This window comes from Xiphophorus hellerii, chromosome 19, assembly GCF_003331165.1.
Source record: "Xiphophorus hellerii strain 12219 chromosome 19, Xiphophorus_hellerii-4.1, whole genome shotgun sequence".
Taxonomy (NCBI): Eukaryota; Metazoa; Chordata; class Actinopteri; order Cyprinodontiformes; family Poeciliidae; genus Xiphophorus; species Xiphophorus hellerii.
The window spans coordinates 13,568,746-13,585,209 of NC_045690.1; the positions used below are offsets into that span (position 1 = coordinate 13,568,746).

Here is a 16,464-nt window from a genome sequence, read left to right on the forward strand (position 1 = left end):
TTAAAGGATTATATATATATATATATATATATATATATATATATATATATATATATATATATATATATATATATATCATCTGGTAGGAAATAAATATATTTATTTCCTACCAGATCTTTTTACTGCCCCTGTGAATTCAGTGCTGAGCCTTTATGATGATGAATTGAGTTGTCCCAGATCTACTTCCCCCTACTCCTGTTTTCAGCCAACAATGGTCTCCAGGAATATTTTTAGTTTCATAAGGGAATTCACGGGGACTTAAGGTGCTGGGGTATTTATTTGAGCAGTCTTTTTGCATTTGCTGTGTGGCACATATTGATTTGACCAAGGCATGATGATTGGGACAAGATATAGTGTTTTGCTCTACTACCTAAATCCTCATCATTGATTGAATAAAATGGCTTTGTACTGGATGTCAGACACAGCTTTAGAAAAAAAGCACGTTAGTCTGGAAAGATTACACTAAAAACATTTAAAAACAGGTGTGTTTTAAAGATACACCAATAAAGTTGATCCAAAGATTATAAATGTTCAAGGTTCCACACAGATTAGCTAAAAAGAAGTCAGAATTTTAAATGTATTTATTACAGGCAACATAGCTAACAACTCTTTAGTCTAAAAACGCAGGTACTTTGATTCATTGTTATTGAATTTACTATACATCTGATAAAAGTTTGACATATGCTACAATTCTTAAATGGGGTTAATATTTTTCTTCCAAAATTCTGTATTGGGTTCCATGCTACAATCACTATCAAAAAGTGCTATTTTTGTGTTTTGCAGTTCTCAGAATTAGCAGGTGAGGCCATAAAGAAAACTAGAAATCAGTATCAGTCAGAAAAATCTGATCCGTCCAGCTTTTATTCTTATCTCAAGATCTCCAAACATTCACAACATGCAATTAACTTCTGGACTGCTTCAGTATTAATACAACTAGAGGCATGATTTACTGCGCAAATTTTTGCATGACCGAGCATGGTTGTTGTGATGCTACAGAGCAAACAGTGCTGCAGTAGACTGACCTCAGATCAAATATCTGTTCTGTATTCTGGAACAGAAAAGCACCTGGAATTCTTGAGGAAACAAGGAAAAAAATCTTTTGAAGAAAAAATAAAAGAAGCCCAGATGCCTTTTGTTTTAGCACTTTTGCATTAAAGGGGTCACATGATTAGTTTGAAAGCCACATTAAATCTATTTTGTTTCAGAGAAAGATTTACTAAGGCATGCAAATTTTTCCCTGTTTGTTGGAGATAAACCACAGTTTATCAGGACCATCTGTTTTTACCTCTGTAAATTACACTTGTTCAGGTATATGAGATGTGACAATCAGTTCAGGTTTAAAAGGACATCAAACTACTAAACTCCTGTGTTAACAGCTCACTTTAAGCAATATATATTCATATATATATATATGTTATCTTTTGCTTCAGGATCAGACATACTGCCAAATAACTATAACAAGAAAAATCTTTTGCACTAACGTGACTACCAACGCCTCCTGAACTACATGAAAACTGACTCATTAACTGGTCCAAACCTTTGTAAATTATCCTGCAAGATTACAGGTAGAGACATATATTGATGCAACTCATGCTACCTTCATAGAACATTTTAATGTTTTGCAGGATGTCTTAAAGATGACTGGATTGCTGCAGATGTTTTAGTCAGGCGAGGGTGATTTGTATTCCAGCGACCGAAACTTGCTTCCTGAGTTAGGTTGAAAAAGTTTAATCTAGGATGCAATAAAAACCATCAAGCTTACAGGTTCAGAATTCCCTTTATTCAGCTCCTAATGTAGAATTCTTACCTGTAAATAAAGAGATTTTTTTTATGTATTCTCTACATGTTAGGATGGACGGATAGATGGCAGAAATGAAGGAATATGAAACAAAGCCAGGCAGAATTTTTTTCTTCGGACAGATGGTTTGCTCTGCCCACAGTGATAAAGATGTGCAAATGAAAACCTTTGACGAAAGAGTCAGTGGCTCAGTCTCTGGTTGGATAATAGACAACACTTTGTCATCATGTCGCAGGTTCATTGCATCTGTTTTCATTTTCAAGTTCTGTCTCGTGTTACAGTCTCATGCAGACAGCTTTGGTTTCCATCTCTGTTTAAGTGTAACACTTATTTTTATATGTAAAATGGGGAAAAGACGAGTGGTGAAAAATAAAGTTTAATGTTTGATTTGAAAACGTTTGATGCGTCATCTTTGAGCTATTTTGTTTTTTTAATCTCAAACCATTACTAAGACATGCGACAATAAACATGTTGTCCTCCCATCCACATTAAGAGACTAATGTTTGGAACTTTGTTTTCAGTTATGTCATCTAAATAGCTATTTTCAAAACAGCTTTTTCCACTTTGCAATCTTCCCACACCCAAGTTAGAATTTTTGAGGAGTTTCAAATGTTACTTTGTCCCATTTATCCTTTAGACATGTTTTAGTTTCATTATGCCATTTGGGATTTCTAAATTCTCCAACATTCTCTGCTGGGGAAACATCAGTACGGCAGGCATTTCCTCTTCTTTCTAAAGCATGCCTTTTAGAATGTGAACAGAAAATGGTTTGCCAATGTATACAAGTTTCTAGAAGAGGTCTGGTCTTTCAGAAAGCAGCATGTGTTACATTTCTGCATTAATGCTGCCTTTAAAGAAATGGAAATGAGCTTTGCGAAGAACACTGATGTAACCCCAAGCGGTTGCTGAGCCTGAACTTTGTGACTGGTTGAAAACATGCTGGCCTGGATGCTATTGTTCCTCGTTGCTTCATTTCTTCCAACATGTAGAATACTCCTCTGTTTGACTACACTGTATGATGATCCAATCCAGATGCCGTCAATGTATCTGGATACATTGATGGCACAATAGAAGTGTACCCTGCTTCTATTTCCTCATAAAAAGTTTTATGATGAAATGAAAAGTTTGGTTTGCATTTTTATTTGTTTGTGCAGCCAACTGTGCAGCAGCCTAGGATCATTTTACAATGAAATTAACTAAATAAAATTTACTTTCAGCTACCAACTGTCTGTTTACAAGAGTGGATAGATTGACCAGTGGACCATGTTCTGAAGAGAGTGACATCATGTGCAAAGGATCAATTGAATAGATTAACAAAGTATTCCGAAATAATTCTCTTGTCCATTCTAGTTTTAAGAGCTGTTGACAAATCTAAGTGCCATCTAAGAAGTCAGAGGTTGCAACTGGTTTTTGCAAAAACAAATATTGTATCTTAGTCATATATTAATTCACAATTTATGCAAATCCTGTCAATGTGTTATTTAGAATGTCTTGCAACATGTAATCCAAGAATGGATGGATATGTGTAAATGCATTTAGCAAGACACAACATGACAATCTAGAGTCAATAAATATTTAAGTAAGTATAAAAATCATTTACTGATTTATTTTTTCTGTTTTGCAATTTCTTCTTTTGTGCAAATGATAGCAACATGACTTTTTGTGAAGTCTAATCCTAAGAGGGTGAGGGACTAGCTTCAAAACTTATTTTCTGGTGGACCCTGGTTTCTTGTTCAGCTGAACCTTTGTTCTGATTAATTGACCAGTTAGTCTAGGACAAACAAAATATATGAAGCATAATAAAATGTGGAAGTGTATACATTTGGAAAGGCACCCGTCCAGCTCCACTCACCAGTATTGTTCTCCCATATTACTCCAAGCTTCTAATTTTCCATTATCTCGCCCTTCTGCTCCCCGAAGCTGTCATCTGATATTTGTGACAACGAATCCAGGTCACGACAGCCTTCCCTTGACAGTGTTTGAAAAAGAAGCTTTTGTTGCAGATTCTGGGCAATCACACCCAGTGTTTAAAAGGAAACCGGCTGTCTCCTTACCCCTGAGAAGCACACAGAGTCCAGCCAGACTCCCAGTAATGTTGGAAGAGTGACAATGAAAAGAAGCATTGCAAGAAAGGACACAAATTAGCAACACAGTGTCAGCGGAGAGACGAAAACATGCAAAACAGATTTCCTCCATTATGGTTTTATATAAATATCTGTGCATTTGTACTTAATAATTTAAATATTCACAATTATATTTGCATAGATTCAAACTAGAATAGGTCTGTGGGCTATATAAAACATGTTCATTACATGTAATACACAAAATTATTCTCAGATATTGAGATGAGATTTCACCAGATCAGTTACGCCTGTTTTGAGCTTATTAAGGGATGTGCTGTTTTCGGGCCATGTCATTATTTTATAAATGAGCTACTGCTGGGGACACCTCCTAACTCAATGTTTACACATGCAACTCCAACACATGAAATGGCTACCAACAGATGCACAGTGGCACAACCATGCATCCTTGACCCAGAAGCAGAAGAAGTGGAGCCTCCTGAACAACCATCAAGCCACTCACTAAAGGATTAAAGAATGGTAAAAAAAATAAGATAACATTTTATATCACTATTTGATGCCTTTGACAATGAAGAATTAATGAAGAATTAATTATACCTTTTATTTTCATTGTTATCTTAATAAATAACAATGAAAATAAACTTTAAAAACTCTCCCTCATGAAATAATCCTGTATGTCGAAAGTATCATCTAACATTTTAATCAGTTTTCTGCAGAACAAAAATATAATTGTTTGCAAATTTTTTATTACATTTTATTTCCTGTAACCCGAAAAAAAGTACTTTCTACAAGAGGTTCTTCAAAGAAACATGCACCCAGCTTGAAAAAAGAAGAAAAATATTTTTTTAGTTATTCAGATGTCATACTGTAACATACTGTACTCTAAAATAAATCCATTAATATAGCATAAACGTGTACTTTGGGGCCCTATTATTATGCTTCAACTATTTTCAAAATTTTGTTTTGCTTCATAATTAATTTTTAACTATTATCTATTAATATTACTTTTCTAACTTTCACACAGTCAACACATTCTAATTAATCAGTTTCACTCAATGTTCTTTTTGAAGCTATTAAAAAGATAATTTATCAAAAATGTGTCATTTGTAAAAGTAGTGTATGGGTTTTTTAATGAAAGTAAAGAACCTCCTGACAATGACGTTGGGGTTTTAGGGAGGTATAGAAAGCAAATGCGTTGTTCTACTAACATCTTACTGCTTGCTTTCAATACATTAATTTTCACATTTTTAATTTTTATCTTGTGCCGTGACTACCTATAAACACATCTCTACATTTGATCACATGTGAACTTCAGATGTTTTTCTACAAAGGATGTCAAAAATATTTTACTTTGTTTCGCCATAAACAGTGGAAGGAAAGCTGGTAACTTAAGAAGCACTTGTAAAAGCTTACATTTTTCCGTCGGTATTGTTGATGAAGCAACTAATCCTTTTGCCTGAATCATAAATCACTATTTGGAAATCAGTGGGCCAGTCACTGGAAACTGATCAGGAAAGTGATAAAGAACAACTGTCTGCCTTTTATGTTAACAAGAAGCATCCACAGCAATAAAAACAGCAAATCTTCTACAAAAACATGTCTGGATATAATAATAATAAAAAAGCTGATTACAGGACATTCATCTGCTACATCTCCCCACTGCAAAAACAATGCACCCAACAGTTTCCTAAAAGTAGGACACAGATGCAAACAATCAAAGTTTCCACACGCAAATATGCAGAACATTAACATGACTTCTGCTTACTGTTCTCAGCTGAAGTTCTTAGCATGGCTTTGTCTAGTAACATCCTGTTATCTTTATTATTCTGTTTATGAGGTCTTAACTCAATATGAGTTTAGACCTCTTAAACCTGTCTTGTGATCTCTTAAATTTGTAGCCCTGAAACTTATACTCTTTAAAGAGACTTTCTGAGAACAATCCACTGTCTGAGTTTTACAATTGTAATCATTGGGAGCTAGTTTATGCCAATGACAAAGCCTGCTTTTTACTTCCCTCTTCAGACATGTATGACTGTAGACATATCCCTACTGAACTACTTAGAAATTACCAATACTTGACAAAACAAAGAAGAATTTCAGAAAATATTACTTTTAAGCTTTCTTAGGAGAAGCAGAATAAATTTAAATAGGTTTTATTTGCTCTGGAAAGATAAATAGACAAAAAACACCACAGAAAATTAGACCATTTTGTTTACTGAAGAAAGTATAACTATCCAAATATAGTGCCTTCCAGACGTTTTGATTTATCTTGGACTATGGAAAGTGAATAATGCTATATTACAATAAATATATAGCTTATGAAATGGTTAAATGCATTATATATATTTTTAAAACTGGAAATAAATACATAAATAATTTACTAAATGTACAATTAACCATAAATGCCTGAAATGTATTGATTTCATGTGAAAAACTTGATATACTGTAGGTATGCAATAATTTAATTGATTGTTCCTGTGCTGAAACATATCAAGAATTGATTTAAAGTGTCAACTTCACCAATCAAACTGGTGAAGTTTGATTGGTGAAGTAATTCAGATAAGTAATTCTTACTTACTTAGCCGTAAGTAAGAATTACGGCTTTTTAAAATAACTAGATGATACAAATATTGAACACAAATATTAATGGACTAATTAATGGGACAATACTGGCTCTCAGTCATAAACATTAATTCTACCTGCCATTTATGCAACTGAAAACAGAAAAATATTTTGTTTTTAGCTCATCCATTCATCTCGACTTTTTAGGTTTGAGGAAATTGATTGAATGAAACTTTAAAAACTAAGGAACTATAGGATTATAGGAGCTTCTATAGGAATAGAAGCTGCAGCTTCTAAGCTTCTATTCTATAAGAATAGAAGCTGCAGCTTCTAATCCTATAGAAGCTGCAGGATTAGAGCAGCTTCTATAGGGACCGTTACAAACAGCAAGTCAGGAGAAGTTCCTCCAGGTTTAACATGTTGACAAAGTCAGTTTTGTCTTCAGCATTTCATTCATTCATTAAAATTTCCTGTTCCAGTAAATATTTAATATTGCCTCTAGTTTATCTATCCCTGGATTTGTATCGTTATTTCTGTATAAAGAGGTTTGTGTGATTACCTTGAGAAAAACGGTGGTGGGCATATCCACAGCTTTCACCTCCAGTCTTGAGCAGAGCATCCAGTCAGAGGGCCTCAACATACCTACTTAAATATTTTTACTTGGATGTTAATGTAGAAATTTAGCCATTTTTGTATACAGGTGAAAATATTTTGCATAAATAAATTAATAGATTCCTAATTGTGGTACTATGCTTCCCTCTACTAACATGAAGAATTTATAATAATACATTTCCTTTTTCACCAGTATGTCTTTCACCTTTTATTCAGAATATTTATGTCAGGGTATTATTTTCCCAGTCCAACAACCTAGATATATTAGAATGGCAACATTTTGGACATCTCATCTGGACCCTCAATGCTTTATCAAGCATCTGCTTTTTCTGGATGTTATAGAATGAAAACATGTCTTTAAAGAACTATGACGTTTTGACTTAAACCTGTTCTATCTAAATTTGAATGAAGCTCTCATATACTGAGGATAAAAAGAGTACCTACAAAAGAACTCATAGATCTTAAACTTGTTGTCATATTACAAGCCCAAATCTATTAGATCTATTTAAGTAATAAACCAGCAAATAATTGTAAAGTGAAACCAAAATTATAGCTGATTTCCAAAAATCTTTTTTAAAAAGTGTGGTGTGTGTGTAGTATGTATTTATTTCACCTGTGTAATTTAATCTCAGTATACATATATGTGTTCTGTGGAGGCCTTATCAACTGTGTCGATTAAAATATGAAGAAGTATTAAGCAGGTTTGGTTACAAATCAATACGCCAAGATGTTAACATGTCATGGACCACTGTTCAATTCATCATCTGAAGATAAAAACGGGAAACATGCCAAAACATGACACTCCACCTAAACTAAGAAACCAAGTAGGGAGACCATTAATCAGAAAAGCAGACAAGTGCCTCATGGGAACATTTTGCAGCAATACACAGGTCAGATGAGAGAATCTGTCAATTGGGGAACTGGTAGTTGTGGACACCAGAAATTGCTTTCACCAGAAAATCTCCTAAAGCCATTGTTTATAAAAGCAATCAGAATCATTTAAACCACAAAATATGTAGGGTGCAAATCAAAAGTGTAACATGCATCTTCTACAGAAAAGTAACACCCGGAACAAACCATCCTCACAAGTGTACACGATGATGGTAGCATCACCCAGTGCAGACGCTTTTCTTTCCAGCATGGAGAGGGAACAGCAAATCTGCTCTACACAAATGGTGTCCATCCACTTCGACTGAGCTCCAGCTATATTGTTATCAATAATGTGCAAAACCAGTTGAGACATATCCAAAAGACAAAAGGCTGTTAGTTTAGAAAAACGTGGTATTTCAAAAGTATTGACTTTTTAGAGTTTTCTCTGCCAAGAATGTTGAAAACTGAATCTGTTTACTTTCATGAATCTTATGCAATAGACCAACACAAAGTAGAGCAAACAACACTACTTTGTGTTGGTCTATTGCATAAGATTCCAAATGAAGACATGCAAACCTTTAGTTTTAAGATTACAAAATGAGACATAGTTCAAAGGATATTAATACTTTACCTATAGGATCCCTGTATAGGAGTCCGATGACGAGCTTGATCAGTTCTTCCTCAAGACTCAATACTTAGCACATACTGTACACAGCAATGTTAAATGGTATGGCTAACACCCACTAAAATGATGATGTCCAACAATGACACGTTTGTTTTGTAGGAATGATTTAAACAGACACAACAAACAGCAGCAAAAGCATACAAAATCCTGGACTTCATTAATGGTCAGTGGTAAAGGCCAACATTTAAAATATATAAGAAAAAACCCTTTTGGCCACAGACTTTAAAGGTGTTGATCTCAATGTTACTGTCACATGTAGTGTTGAAAAGATTCTAGTGCTAAAGATGATAATCTTTCAAAAAGTCAATACCTTGTAACAGATGTCTAATGTACAGTGCTGGTAATGTTTGCCTGATTTAAATGAATGTGTAATTCACAATGCAGACACTTTGAAGGAATGATTTAATCATTTGAATCAGGCATGAAGCAAGCTATGAACACCTAATACTTGCATAATCTGAATTCATGTGGAATCCTGAATCTGATAAATGAGAGCTGTAAAAAAGTTTATTATTTTCCCCCTTCAAAGTTTGGCGTTGTTGCAAGGATTTCTTGAAATTTTCTGCCTTTTTAACTAACCAACATTTTATGCCATGAGTGAATGGTTCCAGTCCTCAAGATCAAGAGTATTGCCAAAACATCTAAAACTTGAGGGATAATATCATGTAAGGACTGGAGTTGGCCAGCAGAGGTCTTTGGACTTCCCAAGAAAACATAGGATGCAAATAAATAAATGTGAAAACAGTAAACTGAAATCCAACTTGAATGGCAAATCTGTTAAAGAGAGACTTTCATGGAGTTTATTTAATTTATTCCACAACTTTACCAGTGTCAGAAAGATTTCAGTGATTTGGTATTAACTGGTATTCTGTCAGTGGTTGGAGGTTCTGCTCCTCCTGTAGATCTTAGTGACCAACTGAGGAAATAGTTTTTTAAGTCGGGGGAGTTGGAGCAGAAACGTCTAAAACTTGCAGGACATTGGCTCTTGAAGAACCCACCAAAGGATGGCAGCCAGGGGTCCTCAAATCCAGGCCTAGAAGGCTAATGTCCTGCAACCTTTAGATGTGTGCTTGGTTCGACACGCTTCAATCACCTGCACAGTGCAGTCAAGTTGCTAATGAGCTGATTATTTGACTCAGGCTTGGTGACACATAGTCACATCTAAAATCTGCAAGACACCTGCCCTCAAGGCCTGGATTTACAGATCCCTGGTCTATGACCTTCTCAAAAACACAAGGTAAAAACACAGATGCTATTTCGGTGAAGACATAAATTCCAACTGGAATAATAATCTGCAATAAGAAGACTAAGATGGGGATCATTTGATTTATCCCACAAACATCTTGCTGGGCAGAATAACTATGATTTGTGTTGTTATTAAAATGTTTCTAGTACTACAAACACAATGCCATTTTTCCATTGTTTATGCTTCAAGTGTGGTGGTCACATCATGATTTCTGTCAGAGAAAACACTTTGATGTATAAGTAAGAGCAGATTAGCCTGAAATCTCAAAAGGCTTTGTGTTTTGTCTTTGCCCTCCTTTGGCGTCAGAAACATAGAGGTGCGACCACAGATGAGGGGGAAATGTTGAAATGATATTACAATTGGGAAAAGCATTACTACACTAATTGCTGAACTGTATTTATCCATTGATAAGAGAATGACTTCAGAAAAAATGTTTATTTGTTATCAAATGGATGAAAAAGAAAAAAAATAACAATTGTAACCCAAAATATGATTTCTAAGAAAAAGTATCCACTTCTTTAATAGCAATGTCAGAAAATGCAAACATAAATGAATGGTAAAGTTTTTCCAAAGCAAGATGTCAACTAATGACAACGAAGAAATGATGTCCTTTTCAACAGTGACCCCTCCCCCCCGTTATAGCTTTTATTTGAGCTTTACTGTCTTCACCATGAATTTGAGCGTATGCTCTTTCTTTCTCTCTATAAAAAAGTACAAACAAAGCAAAACAGAAATCAATGTACCCCAGGACAAGAACGCCATGGTTGAGAAGAAAGGGCACCTTGTATTTGTTGGACAACTGCAAGTAGATAAATATTCATGCAACTTTAGAAACATCTCTGTGTAGATTTCTAGGCTAACAATACATTTTTTTATTCTTCATGAATATCAATATGATTCTCCACAGTCTGGTTAAAGTCTTTCTCCATGTAAATTAACAGATAGATTTTTTAATGAAATCTGCTGATAAATCATATCTTCAGTCTGTACAATAGAGGTACTAAAAATTACAACTGTCATGGTATATGTACAATTTACTACCTACAAAGTACAACAGATAGCATGTAATAAAATATGTAAACAAATTTCTCATTTTTTTGACACAGTTGACTGTGACAGCAGATAGAATTCACACTTTCAACATCTGGTTTATTTCTGTATACACATTGGTTAACAGTGTAGTAGTACTGCATCTGTGTTCATCCTGACACCTCCATAGAAAAAGAGAATGATAGGCAATGAACCAACACACACTTGTGCAGATAGATAAAACCACCACAGACTGTGCAGCAAGAAGAGATCTGTTTGACGGGTTTCGAGAAGAGGGGGGAGTCCTGATCTTAGATGAAGAACTGCCTTTGTGTTATCCAAGCTGAACACTCTTTACTGGACTTTTACTGTACTGCACCTTACTGTGGAATCAGGATGGCATGCATTTTACAATCAGGCGCTTCTTATCAAGAGAACCAACAAATTCTTCCCACAAAGAGAGTCACTGTGTCTGTCAGACAATGAGAATAATTGTGGTGAATTAGATGCCAGAGCAAACAGATGGTATGAGGTCTGCCCTTGGCAATTGACTCACTTGGATTCATATTATACACATAAAATAGTTTTCTTTTCTTACTGTTCTCTTTTAATCTTTTTTTCTTTTGCTTTAAGCAAAAATAAGTAAGACACCACACTTATATTATGTATAAACCATAAAAATCTGTAATATTTTGATTACAAGAGTCCTTTGTGTGCCTGACCCCCTCTCGTTAAGCACTACTTGTTGCTTACATGCTGGAAACGTTTAAGATAATGAGCCTTTTGTAATTAACAATTTCACAAAAATTGTTTAATGCCAAGGATCACATAGCTCTAAAAGTCACTTAGGAGAATGATGCTGTGAAATATTTGTATACCGACAATGTCTCTGACCAGATAGAAGTGTAAGGTTTCTAAAGTTGCTATTTAACCTTGCCATTAAGCCTTTTGCTTAATAGTAAGTGTGCTTTATGTTACAGTACATATCAGTTCAACTATTCAGCACAGTATAGAATTATTCAAGTCCCATGTTATACCATCATTTGTCAAAGCTCCTCACAGGGAAACTGGTAATAAAAGTTCTCTCAGTGCCTTCTCTCTTTGTTCTGTCGGGTTGACCAAAGTCTCAGTCACACATAATACTCCTTATCCTTGTTTTTCTGTCTCTTGTTGCTGCCTTTCAGGCTCTGCTGTTTGTCCTTCATGACAGCGCCATTGCTCTGCACAGCCGAGTTGGTTATGTAGTGCCGGCTCTCGTCCACCTGGTAGGAGCCTTCATCCCTGTTCCTGTACTTATACATGGCGTACAGGAGGATAAGGATACACAGCGCTGCGGCCGCCACTATTCCGATGACCATCCCGGTGGTGCTGCTAGATTCACGGACCACCTCCGAGGGCCCTGGGACTCGCCTGACGCCTGGCTCTGTGGGGAGTGCTGTGGGTATATTATGGAACATGACGGAAATTATTAATGGGCCCCTCAGCTTGCTGCTGTCTACCTCACAGGATGTGGCAATAGAAGCAACACTAGGTTGGGACTGGGGTTTTAGCTCGCGTTTTTTTGTTTTGCCGGAGAATTGTGGAGGGCTGTGGTGGAGGCAGAGGTGCTAGTGGTGCGGCTCTGGTTGGCGGTTACTGGTATGGTGGTTGTCCTACTGCATCTGAAGATGGAAGGTTTGTTTGGTATAAAAGTCCTGGGCACCTGTGCTTTGTAGTCACCTTGAAAGTGTGATGTAGGTCTTAACAAGGAGAAGTTCGAGTGAAAATCTTCATCATCATCAGTGGGGGCAGGTAAGACTTCAACGCTTTCCCAGAGCCATACCCCGATATCACCAAGCCATCATCATCACAATCATCGCTGCCTCGGTCCGACAAGCAAGGTACCCCCGCCTCAGTGGCCTTGGACAAGGACTCTTTGGTGGTCTCAATAATGGTGAGGAGTGGGTGGTGGGTTGAGGGAGTGGGAATGAAGGGTGCACGGGGAGCTACAAAGGGGTGCTCTAATGGATCCTCAATGACTAATTCAGCTCCTGGAAGTGGAAAAAGATTTATTTTAGAACCAAACTCTATGATTTATGAACCAAACAAAGCCAACAAAAGCCATATATGAAAACATCTTAAAAGGCTTAAGAGGTAAAATGGGAGCCAGAAGGATAATTTAAACTTTGATTATATTTCAGTTTATTTCAGCCACTAAACCCTGGCATATTTGTTTTTCATGATAACAGTAATCTACAGCAAATTGTGTGTAATTTTTATTATTAGTATTTTTAATTTTTTTTGGTAAAGTTAAGAAACCATCTTCATCATCTATTTAAAATACATGACAAAGCTTCAGTAGCATTATTCTATGGGACCAGAATAGCTGATGTGTTGTCATATTTTTTCTCACATAAAAGCACAATAAAAATTGAAATATAAAAGTTTTTTTTAAAGACTGTTTTCTTCATTCTTTCTTGCATTTTATTAGGAAAACCTAGTCCACCAAATGATCCTCCACCTCTCACAATGTTGTGGAGAGAGTTTAATCCACTGATTATCAATGTTGCCTCATTGCTGGTATGACTCAATTTTAGGTCAGATGGCCACACATTTGACTTTTGGGTAGTAGAGTAGTTCGTGGTCAGCTAAATTGTACCAATTTGCCCAGATTGTTTGATTTCAGAACAGACCCATGGCATTAGGGCTCTACATGCATCCTTGGCTTTTTCTCTGAGTTCTTTGTGTCAACCTGCTTTGTTTAATTTTCTCCAACCCTGAATTTGCATTGTGATCAAACATCTAGACCGGGCTGCTCAAGTCCAGTCCTCGAGAGCTACCGTCCTGCAACTTTCAGATGCACCCTTTCTCCAACACACTTGAATCAAATGACTGGCAAATTGCCAGACCTGTTCAGAGTTGAATGACTGTTTGTGAGGGAATTCTGCCATTTGATCCAGGTCTGTTGGAGTAAAGATGCATCTAAAAGTTGCAGGAAGGTAGCTCTTGAGGACTGGACTTGAGCACCCCTGATCTAGACTTGCTTCCCATCTCTCTGAAGGACATTAAAAAAAATATTGTAGTTCAATCAGACAGAACTGCAAATTTGCAAAAGAAAAAGAAAATAATTTCTTTAAAGACAGTGCTGATATCTTTCCTCTGGCAAAGTATACATATTCCTGCTTTCATACGAGTCCTCTGATAATAATTTAATATTATGTGTTGCTTTAGTTGTTGCAGAAATTGCTGCTACTTTCTTTTTAAAATCCTGTCGAAAGGCAAAAAGCTAAACACCATTTTATGCAATTACTGTACATTTCAGGTATTAAATGTATAACTTGTAGGGTTGTTGTTGTTGTTGTTCACATTTACTGAGTGAATGCTCAGCCAGCTTTTTCCCCAATACTGGTCCTTGAAACATACTGCCTTGCATGTTTCAGCTTTTCCCCTGTTTTAGGACACATGGTTTAAATTGATGGGTTAAATTACCAGCATTCAGCAGATCTTGATAACAAGCTGCTGGGGGACTTCGGACATGTACCCCATCCAACGCTGCAGGGCTAAGAAGTGATCCAAAGAACTGATTTTAATTATTGTGAAACCAATTGTAATATGCTACTCAGTGGCTCCCAGTTCATCTTAAGCCCTTTGTTTACTTAGAGTAACACACAAATGTAACAACACCTTCGTAAATAGTTCTCAGATGCAGGGCTGAATCCTTCATTAGTGTTATAGAGTGAGTCTAATTTAGATTGCTATTTTAAAAGTAGCAACTGAGTAAAAAGGTCAGCATTCCTTGTTTGTACATTTGCTCTGCAATTACATTATCAAATTCTAGTAAACTGATGTTGTTAGTGAGTTATTTGCCCATTTTGCATAACAACCTGGCTAGCATCATTAGCAAGCTCTGTAGGTGGGCCCTGTTTTAACAACAAAAGCATCCCACAGGGTAGAAGAGTACGTAAATAGTAAAAGAGGGTTTTTCACATGACCCACAACTGCATCATGTTGTCTTGAGTGTATTTTGTTGTAGAATAACTCTGTTACCAGAAGCAGCTCTGTCACCAGACAACATTTGTTTAGTTTGCATTTAAGCAAAGATTTTAAATGTTCACCCCTTACGAAACAGCACTTTGAATGAAAGGCATTCATTAGAATTTTGTTAGGGTCTCCTTTTTTTTAGAGACAAACAGGATGTAAAAGGGTGGAGTCATAATCATTCCTTTAATTTACAAATTACTGCTCAAACACCAGATAGTTTATTTTACCTTATAAATATAAATGGACCATATAAACTTTGGAGTTTGGCTTCAAGTAATTTTGATTCTTTTGGCAGGAGGAAACAGGAAACAAATTGGTAGATGTACATTTATCCTGGATTAATGAGATACTAGAACAGTCTGTTGTGGTGATGAAGCTGAACTGAAAGACGGAGCTCAGAATTTACTGCTCCATTAATGTTCAAACCCTCACCTATTGTCAAGAGAGATAGGTAATACTGTAAAAAGTAAGCTCCAGAATATAAATTTCTAAAATTTGCATTCTTTGTAGGGTAGCCAGACCAGTTAGGCAAAGAGGTTCCTCATCCAGGTTGAGCTCTGGATACTTATCCAAATCCCAAAGAGTTTAGAGAGAGAGCTGAGGTGCTTCATCTGATCAGGATACTGTCTGGACACCTACCATTGGAAGTAGTGGGCTTATCCCAATGGAAAGAGTCTCCTGGCCAGGCTCTAAACTCACCAGAGAAGCTGTACATCCAATAGCCACTTTAATAAAAACAATTGCCTTTTGGAATGATCAGGAGCTGTTCTAAGGTGTCATTTAAGCAATGCTCAGCTGCTAACAAAAAACCCAAAGTATGCCAAAAAAGTATCAGGCAAAGATTTTCCAACTGATTGTTACTCTATTTTGTCGAACCTATGTGAATTGCAGCCTTATTGACAGGAGTGGGATATTCTGCTGCTGTAGACCATCTTTTTTAAGGCGTTGACATGTTGCATGTTCAAAGATTGTATTTCACATGTTCTGGTTGTAGTAAGTGGTTACTTGAGCTACCGCTGCCTTTATGTCATCTTGAAACGGTCTGCTCATTCTCTTCTGACATGAACAGGTTCTTTTGCTTCTTATTGTGGATATTTTCTCATTTTCAGAAAATTATCTTTCCAGGTGTGTTTATGGGTGAAAATCCGAGCATGTCAGCAGATTCTGAAATACCCAATTCAAACAGTCTTACACCAACGACACCATATTTCAGCCATTCTGATGGCTGAAGTATGTTTCAGTAATTTGTCCTTTCCAGGTTTACATAGGTCCTATGCATTGAGTATCTGTCATGTAATTAGCACTTTTTGTATTAGCAAAAAAATCGAACAGCTGTATTTAATGAAGTGGCCAAATGATGGCCTAGGAAGTCCTTGGAAAAGGGATCGTTGGGTTTTCCCTTTTGGCCTGTTACAGCTAGGACCCAGCTTTTGATAAGATGAAACGAATGGATAGACGGACTACTTTATTTTTATTTCCCCTAAACAAAATCCAACAGTTTTTGGAATATTCTGGGCAATTTACAATATTTTTTCTGATTTTATATAAATGCTGAGTGTTG

The 16,464-nt window shown here is 36.2% G+C and overlaps 1 protein-coding gene across 11 annotated transcripts in view; it reads right to left on the minus strand.

The window, feature by feature from the left end:
- Window positions 1–10,274: 10,274 nt before the first annotated feature.
- The window catches only part of nrxn3a (neurexin 3a), a 126,918-nt gene continuing 120,728 nt past the window's right edge, over window positions 10,275–16,464 (minus strand). For 4 of the 11 annotated variants that reach the window (XM_032546662.1, XM_032546661.1, XM_032546664.1 and 1 more), the window contains exon 24: window positions 10,275–12,318. In XM_032546662.1, coding sequence (XP_032402553.1) covers window positions 12,014–12,318 — 305 coding nt within the window. In that variant the 3' untranslated portion in view covers window positions 10,275–12,013. The other 7 variants (XR_004336748.1, XR_004336746.1, XR_004336747.1 and 4 more) reach the window with 3 other exon arrangements.